General features: G+C 42.1%; 1 protein-coding gene across 2 annotated transcripts in view; it reads left to right on the plus strand.

Annotated features, from left to right (window-relative positions):
- The first annotated feature begins 382 nt into the window (after positions 1 to 382).
- NDFIP1 (Nedd4 family interacting protein 1) overlaps positions 383 to 24,777 on the plus strand; it is a 48,153-nt gene continuing 23,758 nt past the window's right edge. The window contains exons 1-5 of one of the 2 annotated variants that reach the window (XM_053912895.2): positions 383 to 691; positions 14,489 to 14,576; positions 19,376 to 19,506; positions 23,001 to 23,088; positions 23,998 to 24,122. In XM_053912895.2, the coding sequence (XP_053768870.1) occupies positions 629 to 691; positions 14,489 to 14,576; positions 19,376 to 19,506; positions 23,001 to 23,088; positions 23,998 to 24,122 (495 nt within the window). In that variant the 5' untranslated portion in view covers positions 383 to 628. The remainder of the gene's footprint in view (positions 692 to 14,488; positions 14,577 to 19,375; positions 19,507 to 23,000; positions 23,089 to 23,997; positions 24,123 to 24,777) is intronic. The other variant, XM_053912893.2, reaches the window with a different exon arrangement.

Consider the following 24,777-nt stretch of genomic DNA (forward strand, 5'->3'; position numbering starts at 1 on the left):
ACTGACCCCTACCCTGTACTGGACTCACCCCTGCTCTGGGAGGATGGCAGGCAGGAAGGGAGTGCATGGATAAGAACCCAGGCAGATTCTGCAGCCAGATACCAGGGATCAGGTTGCTGGTGTATTAAGACTGTCAACCTCCCTGGGGGTCAAAGACCTCTGCCTTATGGGGCTCTGTCCCCTGTGTGTGATGAGGGCTGGTAAAAACACGTAGGAGAAGCTCAGTGCTGGCCACGAGGTGCTCGTCACCGGCGTCACCCGCTCAGCGGTGGCCTGTGAGCAATCCGTTCTCGGTGGACTGGAACTCGACGCTTCAGCCTGGGAGGCGCGGGAGGAGAGGCGGCTCCCACCCGGACTCCAGCACCGCCGGGCTGCGCGAGCCGGGGGCGGGGCGGCGGCGTCGCGTCGTCGTCGTGGTCCCCGCCTCCTCCCCAGGGGCCGGGTCGGAGCCTCCACGGCTGCGGCGCTCACTGCCCGAGGAGAGCGGCTCGCCTGGAAACGGCGGCGGCCATCGGGACCCATTCGCGGCGCGACCCGTCAGCCTCCCCGCGCTCCCCGGCCGCGGCGCCCGCGCCCCTTCGTTCAGCTCGCTCGCTCGCCTGCCCTCTTCCCTGCGGCCGGCTGCGCCATGGCGTTGGCGTTGGCGGCTCTGGCGGCGGTGGAGCCGGCCTGCGGCAGCCGGTACCAGCAGGTGAGCAGCGCCCAGCCCCGCCCGGGGCCGGGGACCCCGGCCCTACCCTCCCCGCTGGCCGCTTCTGGCCGCCGCAGCCCGGCCTGTGGCCAGCTCGACGCCGCGGCTCCGCAGGCCGCGCTGGGCCTGGGCGGGCCGGGCGGGCCCCGGGCTCGGATTCGTGGCCGCCGCGGGTCGGGCGCGTCTCTCCGTGACCTCGGGCGGGACTCTGGCGGCGGAAAATCCTGAGTCCCGCTGCGTTTCCTGCATTGCCCACGGCGCACGGGTCCCCAAGTCCGAATCCGCCAGCGCCCAGGGACGTCGACCTGGGAACATTACGTTTTCCATTTTCTACCTTTGATTTGACGTCATTGGGAAGGAAAATAAAAATCAAGCATGAAATGGAAAAGAAAACTGGGCGGAGAGAAAAGATTAAAATCGCTGCTACTGCCCGCGACAGCTCCCCGGAGGGAGATGCGATTACTCAGGGTTTCACAGCCGCGTCTGTGTTGAAACCCATCCCCCTCGCCTCCGTTTTAACACAAAAGTCAAAAATGCGGCGAGAGACAGGCCTGCATTTTGCAGTAAATTTGGAAACGGCGGTATTCAACTTTGATGATGTCCCAAAATGTCGTTCTTAGTGGAAGGCTGTAGGGCGTGTGCCTGAGTATGTGCTTTAATAGCTCGGAAATGTCGTGCGACGAGGTTTAATAGCATACCTAGGGAGGAAATGTATGGGGGATGATTGGATTATTATCTAGCGTATGATTTATAAGTTGAGGCCCTAGGGGAAAGAACTGCTTGTTTCACTCGCCACTGTCTGTAGCCTGGTTTCCTTCGGAAATTCAGAGACCTTTCTGCAGGGGTTTAGTGGGAATTGAGCCAGCTAGTAATTGATGTCGATTTGGACCGCATTAGGTGCGTTCTGTCGTGTTTCGAATGATTAGTACAATTGGCGTAAAATGGCAGTTGTGCTTCTATGAGATGAAATGTTCTATCTATATTGTAGAAATAAGGAAAAACAATGATTAATACATTCGAGTTAACCCTGATGTAGCCAGTGACTGGGTTGTTTTGTTGTCGTTAGCCCTGTGTTGTCATTTCCTCCTTCCTCCGGCTGGACTCCAGAAATGACTGGTTAAGAATTTAGATTCTTGGTTTCATAAACGCGCCCAAATTGTGGCAAGGCAGTCTAGTCTTTAGATCTCTCACAGCCTTGGGTCTGGCACATGCTTTTTTGTATGACCTTGGGCAAAGCGTTGGGTTCCTCTCTGCTTTAATAAAATATGAATGATAGGTGTCACTTAACTGCCACCAAGGTGTTTGCAAATCATCTGTACCCCGTGTTGTGATTAATTGATTTTCATTTGCCTTGGGTAAGGCAAACAAGCAAAATGCTGTGGCCTTTCTTTGTACTGCCATCTTCCTGAGCTGCTAGGTAGTGCTCACATACTGCTAGAATAATTCGGTGGGGTATCAAAATTATGCTTTTCTTGGTGTGGTACATAAGTAGCTTTAAACACACATAATTGAGGTATGCCAGGGAGAACCCATCACTATTTTGAAGAAATAAGCTTCAAAAGAGAGTGAAAAAGGAATAATATTCTTAGAAAAATTGGAAAATATGAAAGCCAAAAAGAAAAAACCTCACAACAAAAACCTGTCTTCCATAGATAACCAAAGTTAATATTCTGATGTGTATCTCTGGATTTATAGCTCTGTAAATATACCTAAGTATAGATCAGTGTATATGTGTACAGAGAAAGAAAGCTAATACTGATTTACTGTGAGCATTTACTATGCGTCGATCACGGTAATAGGTGCTTTACAGCCTTTATTTCACTTAATCCTCACAAACCCTGATGAGGCAGGGTTTGGTACTGTGCAGATGACAGCGAAGCCTCCGAGAGGCTCAGTAACTTGCTCAAGGTCACAGCTTCTAAGTAGTGATTACAAGGATAATACGCCTACTTAAAACACAGGCTCATGGTGCAAATATAGGCATGTGCATTAGCAAATATACACGCACCTGTACGTACGTATACAGGCACCACTTTGTATACACAGAGGTGCAGTTCCACGGGCCCCTGGGTATGCTTCTGCACACACGTGCACATACATGTATGTGTACATACCATACATGTAACTGGGTGTATCATGTCCACAGACACATGTACATTCACAAATCTGTGTGTGTTCGTGTACATGCATGCACAGAGGCACACAATGCAATAAGATGGGTTCATGTTTTTATGTCTGTACAGTGTGTAATTGATTGTATGGTTACACCATAATTTAACCAATTGCCCAATGTTGGTCACTGAGGATGTTTAAATTTTGTTTTCACTCACTGTAGTTTCTTTTACATAGATCTCCATCTATTTCCTTTGTATGCATTTCTAGATGTGGAATTGCTTGGTCAGGGAATATATATATTTAAAAACATGAATATATTTTTTGAGTTATAAGATGGTGAATTATCCAGGCAACTTAATAGAAGCATGATACTCTTTGGTTGTTACAAAAGACCATTCCGACTTCTGTTTGATCTGTTTAATGAAATTGAGTTTGTCTTCTGTTGAAGTAAATGCACCGAAAACTGTGGTTCACTCATAAATGCCAACAAAATCTTCTCCTTGAAAGTCCCTTTGTTGGTAGAGCAGTGCGTGCACAGCTTGGATTTAGCACCTTGACAGACCGCACGTGGAGGCGGGGCTCGCAGCCTCTTCCCCCGCCTTTTGCGTTTTGATGCCGGGACCGCGTGTCTGGACATTCTGAAGCGCCGTTTGAGAGAAGTCTAGGTTGGCCCATGGTTGAGATACCTAAGTGTTGCATTTATTCCTGTTCATCCATTTCAAGCCCTCTTTGCCTCACTGGAGTAGATCTTTGCCTATATCATGAATTTTGCCAAATAACTTCATGAAATGTTTTGAGAAATTGGGGTTTGAATCCAGTATAAATGGGCAGTTATGACACTGCCATGTAGGTTTAAAAGCAGACTGCAGAATGTTTAGTTTTAGACTCGACTCATTGCCTGCAAAAGACGTCGCCCGCTGGTGAGCATCGCTGATACGGTGGTGTTGTAGTTTGATGACAGTGGGAGCAGCGGCAGGAAGGCATCTTTTTGGATAGGCTCTCTCAGGGTTGTGGAAGAAGGGAAAGAACTTCGTCTCTGGCAGGCCACACCGTAATTCATGTTCAGATGGAGTCAGGACGCTGAAGGAAGGGCCAAATAGTGCCCATGTGGTTTAATTTTTCTAGTTGCAAAAGTCACTATAATTATACAGTGCAATGCCCCTTAGAATGTTTTGTCAAGATTTTAAGGTTATTTTGCTGTTTTTGTGGCCTATATGGCCAATGATCAAAGAAAACATTTGTAAAAACATTGAGAAGCTGGGTAAAGTTATTTCTTTAAAAATTTAAAAATTGTGGTATATATCTGTGTATAAAATTTACCATTTTAACCATTTTAAGTATATAGTCTGTTTAGTGGCATCGAATACGTTCACATTGTTGGGCAGCCATCCCTGCCATCCGTTCCCAGGCTTTTTATTCTTCCCCCACTGAGACTGTGTGCCCATTGGAAATGACAACTCCCCATTTCCTTCTCCGGCCCCGGACAGCCACATTCTACTTTCTGTCTATGAAATCGACTGCCCTAAGCACCTCGTGTAAGTGGAGTCAGAGCATTTGTCCTTTTGTGACTGGCTTACTTCACTCAGCGTCATGTCGGTCCACATTGCAGCAAGCACCAGAATTGCCTTCTGTCTTAAGGCTGAGCAATACTCCGTTGTATGTGTGTGCTGTACTTTGTTTACCCGTTCTTCATGGATGGACACTTGGGGTGCTTTCACCTTTTCTTTCCTCTCCTCTTTTGATCGTCGTAAGTAATGCTGCTGTGAACATGGGCGTACAAGTCTCTTGAGTGCCTGCTTTAAACTCTTTGGACGTGCACTCAGAAGTGACCTGCTGGTTTATTTGGTAATGCTATTCTTAATTTTTTGAGGACCTGCCCTACTGTTTTCCGTAGGAATACACCATCTCACACTCCCGACAGCGGTGCCTCAGGGCCCCAGCTTTTTCACATGTGCATCAGCTCTTGCTATTTTCTGTTTTTCTTTTTGATAAAGTTACCCTAATGGGTGTGAAATGATATCTCATTATGGTTTTGGTTTGCATTTCCCTAGTGATCAGTGATATTGAGCATCTTTTAAATGTGCTTATTGGCGAAATGTGTATTTAACTCCTCTGCCCATTTTTGAATTGGGTTGTTTGGTTTTTGTTATTGAGTCGTAGTAATTTCCTAACATTTATTTGCATTTTTTAACTTTTACTGTGAAAGTTTAAAATATATACAAAAATATACTATAATAACCCTTATGCATCCATCACTTATATTCAACAGTTAGCAACGTGTTTCCTTTATACTTCCCACCATTTTGAAGCAAATCCAGAAATGATAACATTTATTGATAAATATTTCTGTGTGTGACTCTAAAAGTAACAGTGCGATGAGAAATGTAGCCCAGGAGCACTTCTGCAGTCTGTTACTGGTGGAGACCCAGGGTCAGGGAGGGGCTGGAGCCGTGGTCTAACTGTCCTCTGGGTTCACTCTGGGTGAGCTGTGTGTACTTGGTGGTGTTTTGTAGCAGTGATGGACTCCTGTTGATCCATTCTTATTTTCTCGCCTGGTCCTAGTGCTCGGCCATTTGTTAGAGAGACGCATTTGGTTTCATCATTCTGTGTTTGCCCTGGAAACAGGGCAGAGCTCCCTGGCTTGGGTTGAAATCAAGGCCCGGTTGAGGTGCTCTAGGAAATGTAGTTTGTCTGCACATAACTTTATCCTGCACACCAATTATATTACATTGCTTTACGTTAAATTATATTATAAAATAAATCCCACCATGATAGTGATTTTGTATTTTTATAAAAGAAAAAGGCTTGAAGAGATTCAAGTGACATCTTCTAATTTATTCATTCTTAGGGCTTTAAAATAATTACTTTGGTTTCTTAATGATTTATTCTTATGTTGCCTTTGAATAAGGACACTGTTTAGTGGAGCCATATTCTTGTAATAGTGGATGATGCCCATTTAGATAAAGTGGCTTTTAAGACTTTAATTAGAGATTAATGCTGTAAATCCGCTTAACAGTCTTATCTTTATTCTCAAGTCACTTTTGCCAACATGCCTAGGCAATTGGTAAATATCATGTTTACATTAAATTTACATTCTCTAGCTGTATGTGTTCTACATAATCCAGTTATAGGTGCCTCCAGTGGCCATCTAGGCAGAAGCACGGTGTGATGGTTGCCTTCGCCGGGTGTGCCACCCAACATCGTCTAGCACCTCCAGCTGTTCCAATGGGGCTCACTTGTTTTTCTGAGTAACACAATTTGTATTAAAAGCTCTAAATACTGATTGATTTTAAGAATGAATCTAGCAGAATATTTCCTGACTGATTAAAGAAGTTATTTTCACATGTATATTTATATATATCCCACCCAGCAATTTAGTATAATCTTTGACAGTTTTTCTTTTAAATTCATGTATTGCAGTGCTATTAGTAGTTAATCGGAAGCTTGAATGTGGTCTGCAGGCCTTTCGGGAGATGGGATAGTTTATTAATAGAAACACAAGGGTTTAGGGAGTGGTTCTGTTTAATAACAGTCTCATTTTTATCATTCAGTGCTTAAACGTGGCATTTAAAATGAAACATTTCTCGTTGTACAATAGTACACAGATCTATTCTTCATATACTAGAGTCAAACAGTAACTCGGTGAACGAAGACTTGATTTCCCTCCCTTGGAGTTCGGTGTGCCTTCTTCAGGCTTTTTTCTTTGCTTCAGAGCACAGGGACCAGCAGAAGTGAGGCCTGCTTAAGTGTGGTTGGGGGGTAGTAACATTGGTGTACTAATCGGTGGTTTTAATTTGAGCATTTCACCTAAAGTGATACTGTTATGTTAGAGAATTACATGCTTATGATTTTGTAATAAAAAGTTTTGTAATAAAAAGGGGGTGTTATTTGTGTTGGACCCTGTATATTTTTTAAATTTTTACTTTTTAAAAAACACTTTACTTTTTGAAATGTTTTTAGAATTTTGGAAACATTGAGAAGATAGTACAGTTTTCATACACCCCAGGCCCAGTTTCCCCTGTGAACATTTGACATCCATGTGGTACATCTGTGACAGCTGGTGAACCAATACTGACACATTCTTGTTCACTAGAGTCCATACTTTATTTGGATTTTCGGTTTTTATCTAACTTCCTTTCTCTGTTCCAGGATCCCGCACAGGTTACCACGTCACACTCGGTCGTCATGTCTCTCGGCTCCTCTTGGCTGTGATCGTTTCTCAGATTTTCCCCGTTTTTGATACAGGAGTATTGGCCACGTATCTGTAAAGTGCCCCTCAACTGGGACATGGCTGATGCTTCCCTCATGACTAGACGGGGTGTGGGTTTGGGGGCAGAAGACTATAGAAGCAAAGTGCCGTTTTCATCACGTCGTGTGACGAGCACATGTGGTCGGCATGACTTGCCACCATCGATGTTGGCCGCGGTCGCCTGCTCGGAGTATCGTCTGTCGGGTTTCTCTGCTGTTACAGTCCCGTGCCCCCACCTTTCCGTACTGCACCCTTGGGAAGGGGGTCACTCTGCACGATCTCCCCTTAAGGACTGGGGGTTATACTCCACCGCTTCCTCGAGGGCAGAGTATCTGTGTGAATTATTTGGAAATTTTCTGCATGGGACATTTGTCTCCGTCACTAGTTTATTTACGCAGTGATATCAGCATTGGCTCATTTATTTTATTCTTTGGATTACAGTCCAAAACTGCTCGATTTTGTTGTTCAGATTTTTCCAGCTTTGGCCAATGGGAGGAGCTCTTTCCGTTGGCACCTGTGTCCCTTTGACACAGCTCAATTTTCGTGTTTAATTTTTAATTTTACACTTAATTTTTTAAGAAAGACTTTATTCTTAGAGGGGAAGGGAGGGAGAGAAACATCAGTGTGTGAGAGAAACAGGATTTTTTAAATTTTGCCTTAAAATTAGCAAAACTTTACTAGCATTTACATTTAAGAGGGTTTGGGAAGGGATAAGAGGCAGATGTGTGTGTTTAACTGGAACATTATAATTGTAACTATTGTAATTACCTTTTTTTTTTTTTTGTAATTACTGTTTTTGATTGTTCTTTTTGGCTGAGGTACAGACTTGGTGAGGTCAAAGACACCAGCCACGTTCACTGTTGTGTCCTCAGACCGCGTGTCACTCGTGGTCTCAAGTGATCACTGAGTGGCGGTAAGTAAATCCAGCAGCTAGATACTCGCCTGACGGAACATCTGTGATGACGAGGTAGAGGGAACAATACGGAATGCCTGCTGCATTTCCTTCTTGGCGTTCTGCTCTTGCAGGAGAGGGGGACCTCACGGCCAGGCCTAAATTAAGGCAGGCTCTTGAATAGAATACTCGTCCCACCATAATCTCTGTCCTGTCATGCTCTGCCAAGGGTGTCCAACCGTTGGCGTCTCTGCGCCACACTGGAAGAGGAGCCGCACATTACGGACATTGCGACCCATGATCACACACACACAAAAATGTCATGATGTTTTAAGTAAATTTACGATTTGGTGTTGGGCCGCGTTCGTAGCTATACTGGGCTGCACACAGCCCGTGGGCTGCAGGTTGGACACCCCTGCTGCAGCGGCGGTGGCCGCAGGCATAGCTCTGAACTTCTCAGCCTGACGGAGCTCCGGTGGCTCATGGTCTAGCAAAGCCAAGCAGGCCGCACGCGGTCAGCAAACATCCCTGGGTTGTAGGCATGTCCCCGCCACTTTCAGTGTTTGGACATTTGACTTCATTGTCTTTTTTAGTGTAGAATATTCCATTTTGGGATATGCCAGTTGGTTGTTTTTAACAAGTGTGAACTGGTAAGTTAAGATGGCGTTAAGATTAGGTGCCATTTCTTCAGGTAGTTTTCTGTGCGAGTTCCACATTCGGCTGTAGTCTACATGCGCTAGCAAGGTGCCCGTGACGTGCCACGCGCTGTTGGTGCCGGGGTGAGCGTAGCCATAAACGTGCAAAGGCCCCAGTCTGCAGAACTCGTGGTCTGCGTCACTAACTCTCCGACAGGCTCCTTCCCCCCCTAAAACACATTAACTAGCACCCGAATCAAGCAAGAAGGCAAAGCTCCCTTCAGGTGCCCTTCCAGGTGCCCCTCCCCAGGACGATCTCTCACTGGCGAGTGAGGTCTGCGTGCTGGTTCTGTATATATCATAGGCACCTGAGAAACTGCTTCCTTTGCTACTTCACCGCAGTGGCCTATAGGAACAGTGCCTCTGCCAACAGATTTAATGAAAAAATTATTTGACTTTGTTGACAGGTGTTGATCCTAATAATTGTACATGAAGCATCATTTAACAAATCTTATCACATTACATTTTTAACATCCAAAATTATCAACCTAAATAATACTATTGTGGCTTAAAATAACGACCAGTCTTTCTAGTAAACTAATGAAAAAATGGAAGTGTCCTTTCAGGAACATTAAGGGGAAATAGTCACAAGCTGGTGTGATCCGGGTATGTAGCAGTGCCTGGTCAGGCTTCACTGAATGAAATGTTCAGATTTCTGACCATCCAGGAGGAAGGTCTGGGGAGCTATGGCACAAGAAAGGCAGTGGAGAGAGCGGAAAGCTTGAATCCCAACACAGCGTTCACGTTGGATGTAGCAGTCGCTCTCCCTTCTTTTCTTCCTGGGCCACCACTGATCTGCTTTCTGCCTCCGCTGGGTGCCCTTTCTGGACATTTTATAGAAATGGGATCTTCCAGTAGTATGCGGGTTTTGCGACTGGCTCCGTGTGCTTGGCACAGAGTTTCGAGTTTCGCGGGTGTCGCAGCAGGTGTCGCCCCCTCGTCCTTTTCAGACAGAGTGGACTGTTCCGCCCCGGCCTTGCCTGCGTGTACGCCGTCTTCTGTGTGCCCATTGGGCAGGTGGTGTACGTGTGGCTATTACAAATAACGCTTCTGTGAACATTCACGCATGTGTTTTTCTGTGAAAATTGCTTTTCGGTTCTCTTAGGTATGTAATTCGTGGTGTGAGCGCTGGACCTGTTTGTAACTCTGGTTAACCTTTTTGGAGGAACCGCGAAGCTTCTCCACGGTGGCTGCACCAGTTTCCGTTCCCACCAGCAGAGTGTAAGGGTTCCTCCACTCTCTCCACATCCTCAACAGTGCTTGTTGTTTTAATTTTTTTATGGCCATATTAGTGGGTGTGAAGTGGTATCTCGTGGTTTTGATTGCATTTCTCTGATGAATAATGATGTTGAGGATCTCGTGTATACTGCCATTTATATATCTTCTATTAACTTTTTTATACCCTTTTTAAGATTACATAGTCTTTTTATTGTTGAGATTGTCTTTGTGAGAATGATCCCCTAATTAATAACAGTTAATAGAGGGCTATTCTTGAATGTGGAGAATTTCGGTGATGTTAGAATAGCACAATTTACAGTCAATATACAATTAAAAACCTGCAGTCTGTGTATATGATAGGAGTTTTACAGTGCTCCGATGTTGGCCGTGTCTGAACAGCGGAGCAGACGGCCGCCTCGGTGGTTTGTGCAGCCCCAGAGCCCGGGCTGAGTGAGTGGGCTGTTTACTTTCGGTGATTGTACTGTCTCGTTTGGTAGGGTTTAAAGAGTAGGCAGAAGTAGTGGGTTGGTAATGAGAGGTTTAAAAATTGCAATTTAAGGTAAAAGTTTTATAAATTAACTCTAAAATTAGAAGTGGTTAAATAACATAAAGCTAGAGTTTAGGCATTCGTCCAGGATTTTCTGAGACTTACTGGTAATCACTTAAAAGAGGGATTTAAAACAGGAGAATTTCGTACACTTGAAACCTGTATGGTTTTATTAACCAGTCATCCCAATAAATTCAATGAAAAAAATACAACGAAAAATAACTTGGCATTTTCTTGCTGTTTAAATAGGACTCAACCAAGAAAAAAGTAATGAGTGGTACACAAATACTTGTACTTCATGGAATTTTGGGTAGTTCAGCATCAGTTCCCACACGCTTGTAGTGTTCGGGTGAATTCTGTGGTATATTGTGATACCCCTTCTTGTATAGAAAGATTTATGGTTTTTTCCTCTTCGTTGTGTAGTAGGGTGTTTTTGTTTTGTCATCCTATTCGTAGTAAACGGAAAACCTAATAAAAACTTTTAAGTGCCTGTAGGTACTGCCATTGGTACGGTTGTAACTGTGGCTCCTTACTTAGGTCTAATCCTGGCCCTGGCTCTGCTAGTGCTTAAAAATATCTCATTTCTAAATTGAAGATTATCTTTAGAACTACTCAGGGGGGACTAGTGAGGAAGTCGTCCTGCTGGGGTGAGAACTCAAATAGAAACCTGTAGGATATGTATCTTTGAACTTCTTAAGTTCAAGTTTGTTTCTGTTAGTAACTAGAGTTATGAATGATTTCTGTATGGGAGAGTCCTTATTGTTTCGCTGAAACGTCGTATGTTTGTTTCTAACAGCAACAGTACGGCTGGGCTGCAGAGGGACGTAGTGGAGGAAGACCCCATTGTTTTAGGTGTGCTGCATTTCACAGGCTGTATCCAAGGGGCAGAGCATTATTACCACGTATTTGTAGGAAATATTAAACAATAAATTGAGGGTGATTGAGGCCAAGAGGGACGACAGCAGATGGTGATAAATCTAAAGTGGGACCGTGGACGAGTCCTAGGGTTCTTCTGGGGAGCTGTGATGGGATTTGCTCAGGAAAGTGGGAGTGAGGCTCAGGCTGGGGTGTGATGGAGGGAAGCCCCGTCTGAATTTTCAGATCGCTGGATTACTCCTATCTCAGCAGCGGAGATACAGGTAACTATAGGCAGTTCTGTACGAAATGTAGTACTTTACATAGCATACATAGGTAATTGTATAATTCTTTTTGGAAAAAAGCCAGTTTTACTTATTCAGAGATAAGTAAAATGAATCAGAATTGTTAAAAAAAAAACCCAAAACATGAGGAAAGAACCCAGCTGCCAACAGGTGTTTCTTACGTATCAGTTACACGCTATCAGGATCCCCCAGCTAACAGCGCAGAACAGGGAGCGAGCAGGAGGGCCACCACTGTCAGTCCTGCCTCTCACGTCGTCCCTTGCAGCCAGGGCTCTGAGACAGGTGGGTTGGACTCAGGCTCCCACTGACCCAGTTGATGGAGGAGACTAGGCGTCTTTCCAACCCCAGCTCCAAAGTGACAATGCCACCTCTTTCCTGAGAGAGCCCCGGGGGAGAACCCTGGGGCTGTTGCAGGGAGGAGTGTGCCTAGAGAAGGGACCCTTAAAAATACTTGGTATTTTGGAACCAAGTACCCTCTCCCCCAGTCCTAGTGCACATGTGCCCCCCCCCCCATTAGTATACCTGACTTGTTTGGCTGGCAGTCAAAATCATGGCCTTGGGTGCCCCCAAAGTGTAAAAAGATGTATCCTTGGGGATTCAGTTGTTTAGCAGACGGTGGTCACTAAATGCTTCTTGAAGGAGATGGCCTCGTTCCCTCTTACATTGTTGTATTTCAAACACCTTTCTTGATGGAGCCTAAACTTAGCAGCATTATAAAAACAAACCTGTACAGTGGAGGCCTGGCGCCTTCCCAGTATGTAGTCAGAGTGGGTGTTTTTTGCTGTTTTCATTTTAGTTGGAAATGATATTAGTACATGATTCTGAAGGGGTAAATTTTTATGGAGCAAAAAATGTCACCTGTAAATGTTTCTTTTTTGCTCACCAAAGAGAAAATGGGGGTTTCTGAGTCGGTGGAATTTCTTTGCTCTGTTATCTCTTACCCTGGTGTGGGATGATCAAATTTCTCATTTCCAGGTTGCTAGGAAACAGGCAGCCTATCTGTAGATACCAGCGTATCAGACCTCGTTATTCTTTGGGCCTCTGTATTTCTTAGAATCGTCATGCTTCCTTTCCAAAACCTAAATTATGCAGAGGCAACATGATTATTTGCCCGAGCTCAGGAAATATAAAGCAGGTCAAAGATATCAAAGCCAGGTTTAAAAAACATCACTAGCCACAGTATATTAAGGCACCATTTTGCCTCTGTTTTGCAGCAGGCCCTTCTTTCGGCGACATTCCCAGGGCCCAAGAACGGTTAGGTGGGAGTAGGCCGAGAATAATAGCCTCTCCAGAGCTGCAGATAATGTGAAAAATATTCCAGGTGAACTCTTATGTTCACTCCCATGGCCTTGGGAGCTCTTATTTAAATAATTGACTGATTTAGTGTCCTAGGAACACTGGCTTTACTATAGCCCTTTTGCTTCCTTTAAAAGGAAAATGTCTTCCTTTAAAAGGAAAATTCACCTTAGGTTATAGTAATTTTGGGAATGCTTTAAGTCTAACATTAGATTACAAGGGTTTTAAAAATGTGATCAGATGGTAGATGTTTATGGAAATTTGGCACAGGAATTCATTTGAAATTGAATGCTTTGCAGCATTAATCAGAAAAGTTTCATTGGCTTTCAATTTTGAACAACACAGGGATTGGAGACCGAGGTTGTTGGTTAAAATGTAACGAATTACGGAGCTCTGCTTCATGTTATGAGAGGTCAGGCTCTCTGTTTCTCTCCCTGAATTCAAGACGGAGTTCTTTGTAGCAGATGGTGTGTTGTGTCAGCGGCGCAGTTGACTGTATGGATTATGATGATACACAGCCAGGACCCAGACCCCCAGAGAGCACTCTGTTACTTTACAGAGTGATTCCCACTCTCAACCAGTTTATCTTTTAAATGAGCTGTAGTCTGTTGTCACACTGGAAAAATTCAACCAGATGGTTTTGTTCTGTGAAGACGATTCGGTAGACCGGCCAGATGGGCAATGGCAGGCAGACACACTTCCAGCGTGCGTCACAGTGACTTCCTGAAGCTGTGGATTGGACTGGTGAGAAAGTTGCTGAGGTGTATTGACAGAGGTTATACGTAGAATTAGGTAGAATTTCGTATTTTCATATATGTCTCAATTTAAGATCTAATTTCTGTGTGCAAACTGAATATAACGGTGAACCTTAGTTTGCTGTGATTTGTCTTTTGTCTTAGCATATTATTATCAGATTATTTTTGTAACTTAAAATTTATACAAGTGATAAATGTTCATCACAAAAACTGAGTACATAAAAATTTTTTAAAAGCCCCTGTGATCACATCACCTGCAGATAAGCCATGTAAACTGTCGATGTCTTATCATTCTAGATCTTCTTTCCATTGCATATATTTGGTCTTTCCAAACCAAATTGCGTGATGCAGACTGTTTGATAAATTTAGCTTTTTTTCTTGTAACAGTGTAGCGTGAATATCCATCTGTTCAAGTCATCAAATTTTCTTCATTTTCACTTTTAGTCTGCTTAGTAGGCTTTTGTGAGATGATCTGTAATGTTTTTAACATTTCCCATGATTGAAATTTAGGTTGTCTCTAATTTTTGCTACTTGGCATTCGCAGAGTGGAATAAAGTAGGTTTACAGTTGTTTGTATGGAAAGCAATACAATAATTAATAAATAATAATGCAAGAACAAAGTCTGTGTTCCGCGCACTCAGAACGGAAACCTACTTTTGCCCCACCCTGTATATCTCTGCCTTCGTGCCTCTGTCTGATCGTTTCCTTAGGATAAATTCCTGGGAGTAGAATACTTTGTAAAGGATCTGCGCTTTCTAAGGCTTTTGAAAGACATTGCGAACTACCTTTCCAGAAAGGTTTTTTCAGTTTTCAGGTTATTCTGTTTTAAATGGCTTTGATCTTGCATTAAAACGTGACATTTTTGTTTAGTTGCAGAATGAGGAAGAGCCTGGAGAGCCGGAACAGGCTGCAGGGGATGCTCCTCCTCCGTACAGCAGCATCTCTGCGGAGAGCGCAGGTAGGTACCTGCGAGGTGCCTTGGAACGCACTTAGCTCTGGGAGCGCTCTTAGCCGCAGGCTTCGGTCTAGTGTGTGTTTATGGGTATCTACCTTTGCTCCAGCTTCCCTTCAGCAGTCTTTGACATTATATTTAGTTTATGGCCTGAGGTGAAAAAACTCATTTTACTGTTTAGAAAAACAGGTCAAACCCCATTTCAGTGTAGCTTTTTTATGGACTCACTTTCATTCCACCAGACTCCACATAAAAGAAGGAGAAATTCGGGAACCAGGTGATCACCTGGTTTTTGTTCTTTTTGTAGTTTCCTCATTAGCTCTTTTTGCTCTTTGTGATTTTCGCACCTGTGGTGTAGAACATAGTATGTTACATTTTTTATGCTAGTAAATTCTTTTAAAAAAACAAACTAGAAGTCTCCTAACTTTTTCATTCTGTTTCTCATAATTTAAATGTTCCTCATGGTTTAAATCCTCCTTAATTTTCCTTTTGTCTTCTATATTATGCCAGATTATCTTTTTAATTTTCACATATATGTGTAGAGGGATGGGGAAGAAGAAAAAATCTCAGTAGCTGAGGACTTTTGGTAACTAGAGCTTCCTGATAACTAGTTCTGCTTTAATTGCTGAAAGTTGACCAGTTTTAATGAAACTTCTTCCATATTCTCGAAACCAACTGAGGCAGAGTGGCAAGTACGTGGCCCTTGGGGCCACAACTGAACTCAACCTCCTCCCAGGGTGGATAGGTGAATTGGTGGATTGAAGACAGCGTTCATACCAGATAGCCTCAGAATGCTTTTCAAACAGCCCTTCAAGCAGCTGTTGTCATGTGATGTGAGGTTAAATCTATTGGCTGTCTTGCCCTGGCCAGGAGGCTCAGCTGATTGGAGTGTCATCCCGTACATCAGAATGCTATGGGTTCGATCCCTGGTCAGGGCACATACCTAGGTAGTGGGTTCCATCCCCAGTCAGGGCATGTGTGGGTGGGCAACCAGTCGATGTTTCTCTCACATCACTGTTTCTCTCTCTCTCTTTCTCTCCCCCTTCCTCCCACCCCTTCTCTCCCTCTCAAACCAACACGTCTTCAAGTAAGGATTAAAAATAATCTATTAGTAGTCTCTGTGGCCCTGAGGCTGCCGTTACAATTGGGAGGAACTTAGACAATTTCTCACCTGTACTCTGGCTTCAAATTCTGAACTCTGGCTTCTTGTATTAGTGAAGTTACTTTTATTTGTAAGTATCTGAAACTGACAGTGCTACCTTACAGCTTTGGAAGAATTCTAAGGCGTCTCATGGAGTGAAGTTAGGACGACGACAGCAAGACTTGGGGAAGAATTGCAGTGCTGTTTCCCATGCACTCGTCTCTGCCTAGACCATCAGCACTGGTCTTCCGTTAAGTGCATTAGTAGACATTTCAACTGATTAATAAGAAATCGGGTTTCTGTTTTATTAATGATAAATGTCCTTTATATTGATAGGTAATTTTTCCTGAATATCTTAGTTTCTACTCTATGTGAAAAGTTATAACCATTGCAGATAGAATTCTTTCCCAACCACTTCTTTCCCTTACTCACTGACGTCTGCTGTCCTTGGTTTGAAATTTTCTCTATGATTTAGGGATTACAACAGAAACAAACAGTCTCTGGAGGTTGTTCTGTTCTGTTCTGTACTATAGTGATGCTTGATTCACTGAGATTTATAGAACTTTTTGTCTCAAGAGATCATGTCTCATTTTGCTGTCACCGTGCGGTCCTTTCCCCCTTTCTCTTGTTTTCATTCATCTTGCTGTGGGCCTGAACAGCAAATACCAAAACTCATTAAGATTGGGTATGAAGGAAAGGTAAAGTGTAGAATAAGGCCTGAAGAACCCTCTCTTGAATAAAGTCTTTGGGTTTTGTGGCATTTTATCTGACTCTACAGAGGCCTTAAAAAACAAACAAAAGCCCTTAACTTCCTGGGTCTCTGTGAGCTCTTTTAGTTCCAGGTCAGGGAAATTGGTTTTTTCGAGATCGTAAGTTACTCAAGACCGTTAATTTTTTTTTTTATTATTTATGAACGAGAGTTTTCCATTTTTACTTTTTTAAAAGGAAATCTCTAAAATGGCTTAAATGGCCTTCTCCCCTTTATTAAATTAACATGGCTTTTTTTTTAGATAAATGTTTACTGCATGTACTTATTGTCCATTTACGAGAAAAACAGAAATACAAGTTGGGGGGGTCACAGTCATCGTTTTGTATATTCACTTTCCGTATGTTAACTTGTGATGTATGAATTTGAACAGTCTAACAAATACTGGATTTTTTTGTTCTGAATATACTAAATAAACTTGAAAAGACTGTCATTAAACTTTTTGTGGTAACTTAAAATTTTATGAGATCTATAAGGATGGATTGCATTTTTTTAAATACTTTATTTATTTATCTTTAGAAAGAGGGGAAGGGAGGGAGGAAACATGGATGTTCGAGAGAAAAAGTCGCTGGTTGCCTCTCGCCCACCCCAAGCTGGGGACCTGGCCTGCAACCCAGGCATGTGCCCTGACCAGAAATCGAACAGGTGACCTTTCAGTTTGTGGGACGATGCCCAACCCACTGAGCCACACCAGTAAGGGCTGGATTCCATTTGTAAAAAGTCTTTTGAAATAGGGAAATAAAAATGTTCTTGTTTTCCTCAACTTTGAAGGTAGTAAATACCAGTTTTATTCATATATTAAAAATTACTATGACATGGGGCTAATTCAACTTGCACATTTTTCTTTGTGATGTGACTTTAGTATGATTCGATTAAACTAAAACATTTTATAGGAAGTTATAAATGGAATATTTTATAATATATACATTCATGTGTGTGTATGCATGCGTGTGTGTGTGTGTGTTAAATGGTATTTTGACATGGAAAAAGCCAAGTTCCTTAAATTGGATTAGGTGGCAGCTTTAGTTTCAATAACACCTTTTCCTATATTTTCTTCTAAAAGCTTTGATATTTTATTTTTTCCATTTAGATCTGCATTCCATCTGGAGTTGTTTTTTTCTGTATGGTGTGAGGTAGTAGTTAAGATTAACTTGTTTTTCCAAATGGATATCCAATTGGTCCAGCATCATTTCTTGAAAAAAACATTCTTTCTCCAGTGTGCCACAGCTCCACTATCACGGTGGAGCTCTTTGTAATAAAGTAGGTGACCCTATATGTGGGGATCTGCTTGTGGACTCAGTGTCCTGTTCTTTGGTCTATTTTTCTTGTAATCGTTGTGCTTGTGCCCTACTGTCTTAATTTGTGGAGCTCTGTAACCTTGATATTGAATACAGATCCTTGAACCTTTTTGTTCTTTAAGATTGCTTTGGTTCTTGGCTGTGTACATTTTAGAGTCAGTTTGTCAGTTGGGATTCCACTGGCTCTGTGGATCACTGTGAAGAGAATTAACATCTTTATAGTGTTGCATTTTCCAGTCTGTAAATATGACATATCTCTCCATTTATCAAGATCCCCTTTAATTTCTCTCAATAATATTTTGTAAGTTTCAACATAGAGATCTTGCATATTTTTTGTTAGATTTATTCCTAGATATTCAGTATATTTTGACGCTATTATAAATGGTACATGTATAATTTTATTTTCTATTTGTTGCTGCTATATGGGAATACAGTTGATTGCTAACTGTGTATTTAGAGACGTTGCTAAATTCTTATATTCCGATAACTTGTTTGCAGATACTCGTGGGCTTTCTATGTATATTATCACATCGTCCATGATTAAGGACAGCTATTTCTTCCTTTCCAATTCTTGTATTTCCTTTTCTTGCCTTTTTGCGTCTACGAGACCTTTGGGATGATGCTTGATTAAAGTTTGATAGTGGGCATTTTGTCTGATTCTCTGCTCTTGGGGTGGAAGGCTTTAAAAAAATTACCATTAATTATGACATTTACCCTAGGTTTTTCGAAGACTTGTGATCAGATTCAGGAAGTGTTTTTTTAATTCCTACTTTGCTAAGTGTTTTTTTATTAGTAGATACTGAATTTTATCAAATGCCTTTTCTGCCCATGTGAAGAGAATAGAATTTTTTCTTTTTTCTGTTAATGAGGTAAATTATATTGATTGGTAATTTCAGAAATTATCAAATTATAGTGAAATTGGAAGTTAATTACAATTAACCAAAGAGGAAAAAAAGAAAAATGTTAATCTTGATGAACTATAGGAATTTTTTCCAAAATTCTTGTTTTTTCAAAAATTGTATAGAAATTTAATCCATTTGTAAATAGATTTTCTTTAGTAATAAGTATCGAATCTTTTATAATAGAATTCAATGAGAATGAAGATACAGCATTAAGAAGAGGAAACTAAAGATTTAATGCAGATAAATAATGGTTCTGTAACTGAGTAAGTTACCTTAGCCATGCCATAAAAAACACTACATGGACAAAATAATGTGAAATAATCAAAGTACCAGAACAAACCCATGAGAAGTGAGTTTTAACTTCTCAGTTGATTTTCATGTTTATAAATGGGAGGAAGCCATTTATAATGGGTGCAGATTTGTTTTTCTTATACCACTATTATCATTAAATGCCTTTGTGAATCATTGGAAAAAAGTGTTCAAAGCACTTAGGAGAGCAAAGAGTTTGGAATTTAAATAATTGAAAAACAGAAAAATTTAGAAACCATTCCTACTGTCCTATTAGTACACATCTTTTGATTCAGTTTTCTATGTGCTGTTACAGTGCCTGGTTTTCGTTGGCCAGAGTTTGGGGGAGTCCTTTGTGTCCTCTGTGTAGCTAAGCATCAGATAATTGTGACTTCCTTTTTACTCCTCAGTGTACTTTGACTACAAAGATGAGTCTGGGTTTCCAAAGCCCCCGTCTTACAATGTGGCTACAACACTGCCCACCTATGATGAAGCCGAGAGAACCAAGGCTGAAGCTACTATCCCTTTGGTTCCTGGAAGAGTAAGTCCATGGGAATCAAGTTATTTTCATTATCCAGTTTGATTTATTACTTATGATTGCATTGATTAGTAAAAGTACATCTAATTTTTAAAAACAAGCACAATTCTTTTGGGATAATAAATTCTTAACCTCTTCCTGAAAATGATGGGGTAAAAGGTACAAACGAACAGAAAAATCACTAGTCAAGCCAGCTCGTTTTTTCTGTCTCTTTTCTGCTACCAGCACTTTCTCAAGTCCCCTGGCGTGGCGGAGTGCCTCGGAGCAGGAGCTGATGTGGGAAACACACTGACTTTGCCTTGATCCTGCACACTTAAACCTTTAGTGTTGGGCAGAGAGCTGTTAGCGAGATCTATGGAGATCATAAATAAGTGCAACTTCATGGAATTTAACTCATAAAAAGGTCCTAACAATCATCTGAGATGACCCTTGTGCCACTAGCAGTCCAGATTGTGCCATCTGTGGGGGCACAGTGAAGTCAGATCCCATCGGCCTGGTGTTGATTCATGGGGTGCAGGTGCACGGAGGTGCAAGCTAGCACTCTTGGTTCTCGATGTCAGACCTGTAAATGATGTAGGTGTGGTTTAAATATTCATGCAGGCTGAAGCTGATACAGGTAGGGCCTTGGGCCAGATCTTGGGAGAACAGTGAGCAGGATAGTGTCCCCAGAAATGTGGGGCGATCAGGGCTCCAGACCTGAGTTCTGGCAGGAAACTAGTGTGAACGATAACAGAGAACCGAAGCTCAGTCTGGGCAGTGTGATGCCGCAGGCTCTAGAAGTTCAGGCCGCAGGGTAGCGAACTGTTTACAGACCACACCTTTAGGGGCGGAGCTCCTAAAACCTGCGCTTGTCAGAAATAGTAGTTTGTAAGTCTTAGTCTAGGCTGATTCTGCATGGTGATGTGCATTCAATTCCCGTAGGTTCTCCAGAGAGAAACTAAGAACCCTGGTGGAGCTTACTGTCTGAGGACAAAACAGTCTTAATGTAACTACCATGTACTGGAAACAAAAAATATGATTGGTTCTATGCTTGGTGCTTTTATATAGTATTTTGTGTGTTATTTCCAGCACTCACAGTGACCTTACAGGATAGAGATTATATTATCCTCATTTTACAGATGCAGAAACTGAGTTCCAGAGAGAGTAAGCGGTTTGCCCAAAGTCATGTAGCTAATAAGTAACATAGATAAGAGCCAAATCCAGATATTCTAGACTCCAAAGTCCTTACAGGTGCTCTGTAGACCTGTTGGAATACATGGCAACTGACCTATGGAAGTCGACCCGGAGATTAGCTTGACTAATCACAGAACTCTTCAGAATACTTTCATTTCACAACCGTACATACAGAGGTGGGCAGACGTAGGCTTACAGTTATTATACAGTAAATAATTAATAAAGAATAATACAACAATAAACTGTTTTGTGTACTCACAACTGTAAACCAACTTTTGCCCACTCCTGTATTTAGAAACATCTTTAAAGGGTTCTGTTATTCAGCAAACCTAAACAGAGCACTCTTTCATACAGTGCGTGCTGTGTATTTTGCAGTGGGCATGTAGAAAGCTTTGTGTAAGGCAACGTTCCTGCCAAACAAGAGCTGAAAATCCAGCTGGGGAAAAGGTCCACAGAAACCCGTATCTGAGCAGCAGCACGGGGCGGTGAGCAGCAAGAGCTGGGACTTCTCCTTGTGTGATGGTGGGGAAGAGGGCGAACAAGAGCGGTCCAGAGGGAAAAGCCCAGAAAGCAGGTGTAAATTCAGCCAGGTGCAGGGCAGGTTCTGTGGATGTAGTGATTGGTTTTGCTGGAGCAAAGAGTTTGTGAGCAGATCTGTAGGTTGCAGGATCTCCTGAGTGCTAGGCTGAGGCATTTAGATTATGTGTAGGTCACATAGAAGCCTTCAAAGTTTTTCATTTTTTTATCCTCACCCAAGGACATTCTTTTGTTGCTTTTAGAGAGAGAGGAAGGGAGAGAGAGAAAAACATCAATGTGAGAGAGAAACATGGATTGATTGCTTCCCGTCTACACTTGGACGGAGGATTGCACATGCCCAGACTGGGAATTGAGCCTGTAACCTTTTGGTTACAGGATCGCGCTCCAACCAACTGAGCCACACCGGCCAGGGCTTCAAAGTTTTTGAGCAGGGGTGTGGTAAGACAGGTGTGGTGTTCTAGAAATAATAACCTGGCAACAGTTGGTGGGAGGCATTTGCAATATTACACATGGTTCTCAACTTTTGGTGGGGTTACATCCCGATAAACCTGTTGGTTGAAAATCCTGTATGTTGAAAATATATTTAATACACTTACCCAGCTTCTATTAACCCACATCACTTTCACACCATCGTATAGCTGGACAATCGAAAGTCAAACCGTAAGTTGGGGGGCTGTTTGTATTGGAAATTACTTCCATGCAAAAACCAGAATTTTGGCAAAGCCTTATATATCCTGCTGATATGAAGCCAGAATTCTCAGTATTAGTATTTAAAAAAATAGGAAACACATTCTTATAAAAATATTGGACAGTAGAAAAAATGTGCTAAGTTAAAAATGGAAGCTGCCATCGACCCTTCCCTTTTCCTAGTTCCCACCCCCCAGGGGAAGCCCTGCGAACAGCCCGTTATGGATTTCCAAGCCCCTTTTCTGTGTAGGGCAAGTTCTGACTGCCCTTAAAGTTTTTTGTTTGTTTAATTTAAGGAACCCTCATTGGACTGTGTACAAGTCTACCACTTTTATGTGTATGTTCATTTATTTTTTAATATCTCAACGCGTCCCTTCCTGGGTTGAAAAGGTACGCTGTGGGATGTTAGTGTCAAGGTTAGTCAAGACTGAGTTCCTTCTAGACCTGCAGTGTCACGTTTTCACGTTAGGGTGGCGGAGACCCTTCCCGCACGACCACGCTCTCCTTTCCCTCGGTCAGCCTCGTAACCCCTGGAGCTACTCGGCTGTAGCTCTGTGACAGGCCCTGGGTGGCTGATGTCCGGGGCCCTACAAAGGGCCTGGGTTAACTCACATTCTAGAATTTAAGCCAAATGTGTCAGTAAATTTTCTTACTTTTTTTAGGTGTGTATATAAAAAAGGAACTTTGTGAATTTTTATAATTTTTGAAGTGTATTATTAAAAGAACTTGGGTTATAAAAATGAAAAACATATTTTATTTAGAAAACTGGAGAGAGAAGAAACATTTGTTTTTTTCCTCTAATTATATCTTCCTTTTAGGCAATAAATGGAAAAAATTAATTTAAAAAATTTAGGTCTCTTTGAAAAAAATTTTTTATTGAGGTAACATAGGTTTATAACATTGGATAAGTTTCAGGTGCAAAATGAAAATTTAAAAACATACTGAGCCTTAATGCTCATAGTTTTGAATTGAGTCAAAGCAGTAAATTTTCTCCTTGGTACTTACTAGTCTTGTCCTTTTTTGTTTTTCTAAAAGGTGTCTTTCTTTTACCTGGAAAGAAGTCATTGTGCATTTACCTTATTTTTTTTCTTTTCGTGTAGGATGAGGATTTTGTGGGTCGGGATGATTTTGATGATGCTGACCAGCTGAGGATAGGAAACGATGGGATTTTCATGTTAACTTTCTTCAGTAAGTACATGCGCGTCACAGAGCCTCTTCCCACTGAGCACACTGCTTTGGATTATGGGTGGATCTATTTTAAATGAATTAAAATAACTAGTTGAACTAATACTTTAATACATTATAATGACTTGGTGCCTTTTACTGAAATGTCAGAGCTTAGTACACGTCTAATATCCTTTCTCTTAGTCTTATACTTCTGTGAATATCTAGGGAACATATTAAAATAACTAAATAATTAAAGCAGTTATGGGAGGCAGCATTTTTGTGTGCGCTAAGCCTCATCTTTCAGGTCTGCCAGGGCTGCTTAGCTCTGCTCCTATTTGTACCTGACCTGGTGAATAGAAATTAAGTGCCTTTGATGAATTTTGTTTTGTAAGCTTCTGTTTTCTAACAGATCAAAGTCAGCGTGATTTTACCCCCTTGGTGTTACTTGCATTTATCATTCCATGTGCCTTGCTTAAAAGTGAGCAATTTTATTGCTTGTATTTGTTGTATTAAAAAGATATGAAGGAAATGCCACGCTGTTAGACGTGACGTTATGTAAGCTGTCGAAATTTATAGAAGCAGGAGGATGAATAACTTGAATCAGATTATTTGGGAGCAATAATTTAATGTTTAAAGCATTTATTTACTGAAGTATAACACATACAGTAAAGCCATAAGTATACTGGTTTGGAGAATGTTAGAGCAATTTTGAAAATGAACAGCCAGAGACATACTAGTGTATCGCCTGATATGCAGAGGGGATGTTTTCTTGCTTGCTTTGGGGATGTGCGGGGTGAGGGTTGTGGAGGCTGGGCTGGGCCATCTTTCATCCTTGGGAAAGCCACCCAAACAGGCGCGAGTCAGTGGGCACTCTTGCTCTGCGGGTAACGAGGCATGTCTGACATCTTTTTTTCCTCCCTGCGTTTACAGTGGCATTCCTCTTCAACTGGATTGGGTTTTTCCTGTCTTTTTGCCTGACCACCTCAGCTGCAGGAAGGTATGGGGCCATTTCAGGGTTCGGCCTCTCTCTAATCAAGTGGATCCTGATTGTCAGGGTAAGTTGTATGCCGGAAAGAGAGGCTCTGTAGAGAAACCTTAAGTGGAATAACTTGGAATATTTGATTGTTTCATTTGCTCTCTGTGTATTATGTCAACATTTAAAATGATTTCTGGTTTGTCTTTGTTCTGGTTTCATGAAGTTGAACCTAAATCAGTTTGCACTGGTTCATGCATACAAGTTTTGTAGTCAAATCTAGTGAATTTTGGTGGTCCAGGGACATCTATCCTGTAGGTTTTTCACCATGTACTTTCTCTGTTTTTAATGTTTATAACATGTGTTTGTTCTGAAATTAGTTGTTTTTATAATAAGAGGAAGGTTTTATTATAAAAAATACAGGTGTCTTGGTGTTTTTGGTATCTGTCAAAAACTGGCTTTCCTTTCATTACTTTGGTTTTAGTGTATCTCCACCCCCCCCTCCGTTTCCTCCCTGCTTCCTCCCTCTCTTCCTTGCTGTCTTCCTTGCTCCCTTCCAGGAGGGCTATCAGTAGCATCACTGGTTATGCTGAAACGTTTGGGGAGTCAAAACTGTTTAACAAGTGCTACTCCACTAGGGGGTCCTATCTATAAAGTAAATTAGAGATATGTTCAGTGATTTGTTTGGAAGTTAGCAGTTAGAATTATATGAAGTAATTTAAAATTATAGAAGATCT

Source organism: Desmodus rotundus, chromosome 10 (assembly GCF_022682495.2).
Source record: "Desmodus rotundus isolate HL8 chromosome 10, HLdesRot8A.1, whole genome shotgun sequence".
In the NCBI taxonomy this organism is placed as follows: Eukaryota; Metazoa; Chordata; class Mammalia; order Chiroptera; family Phyllostomidae; genus Desmodus; species Desmodus rotundus.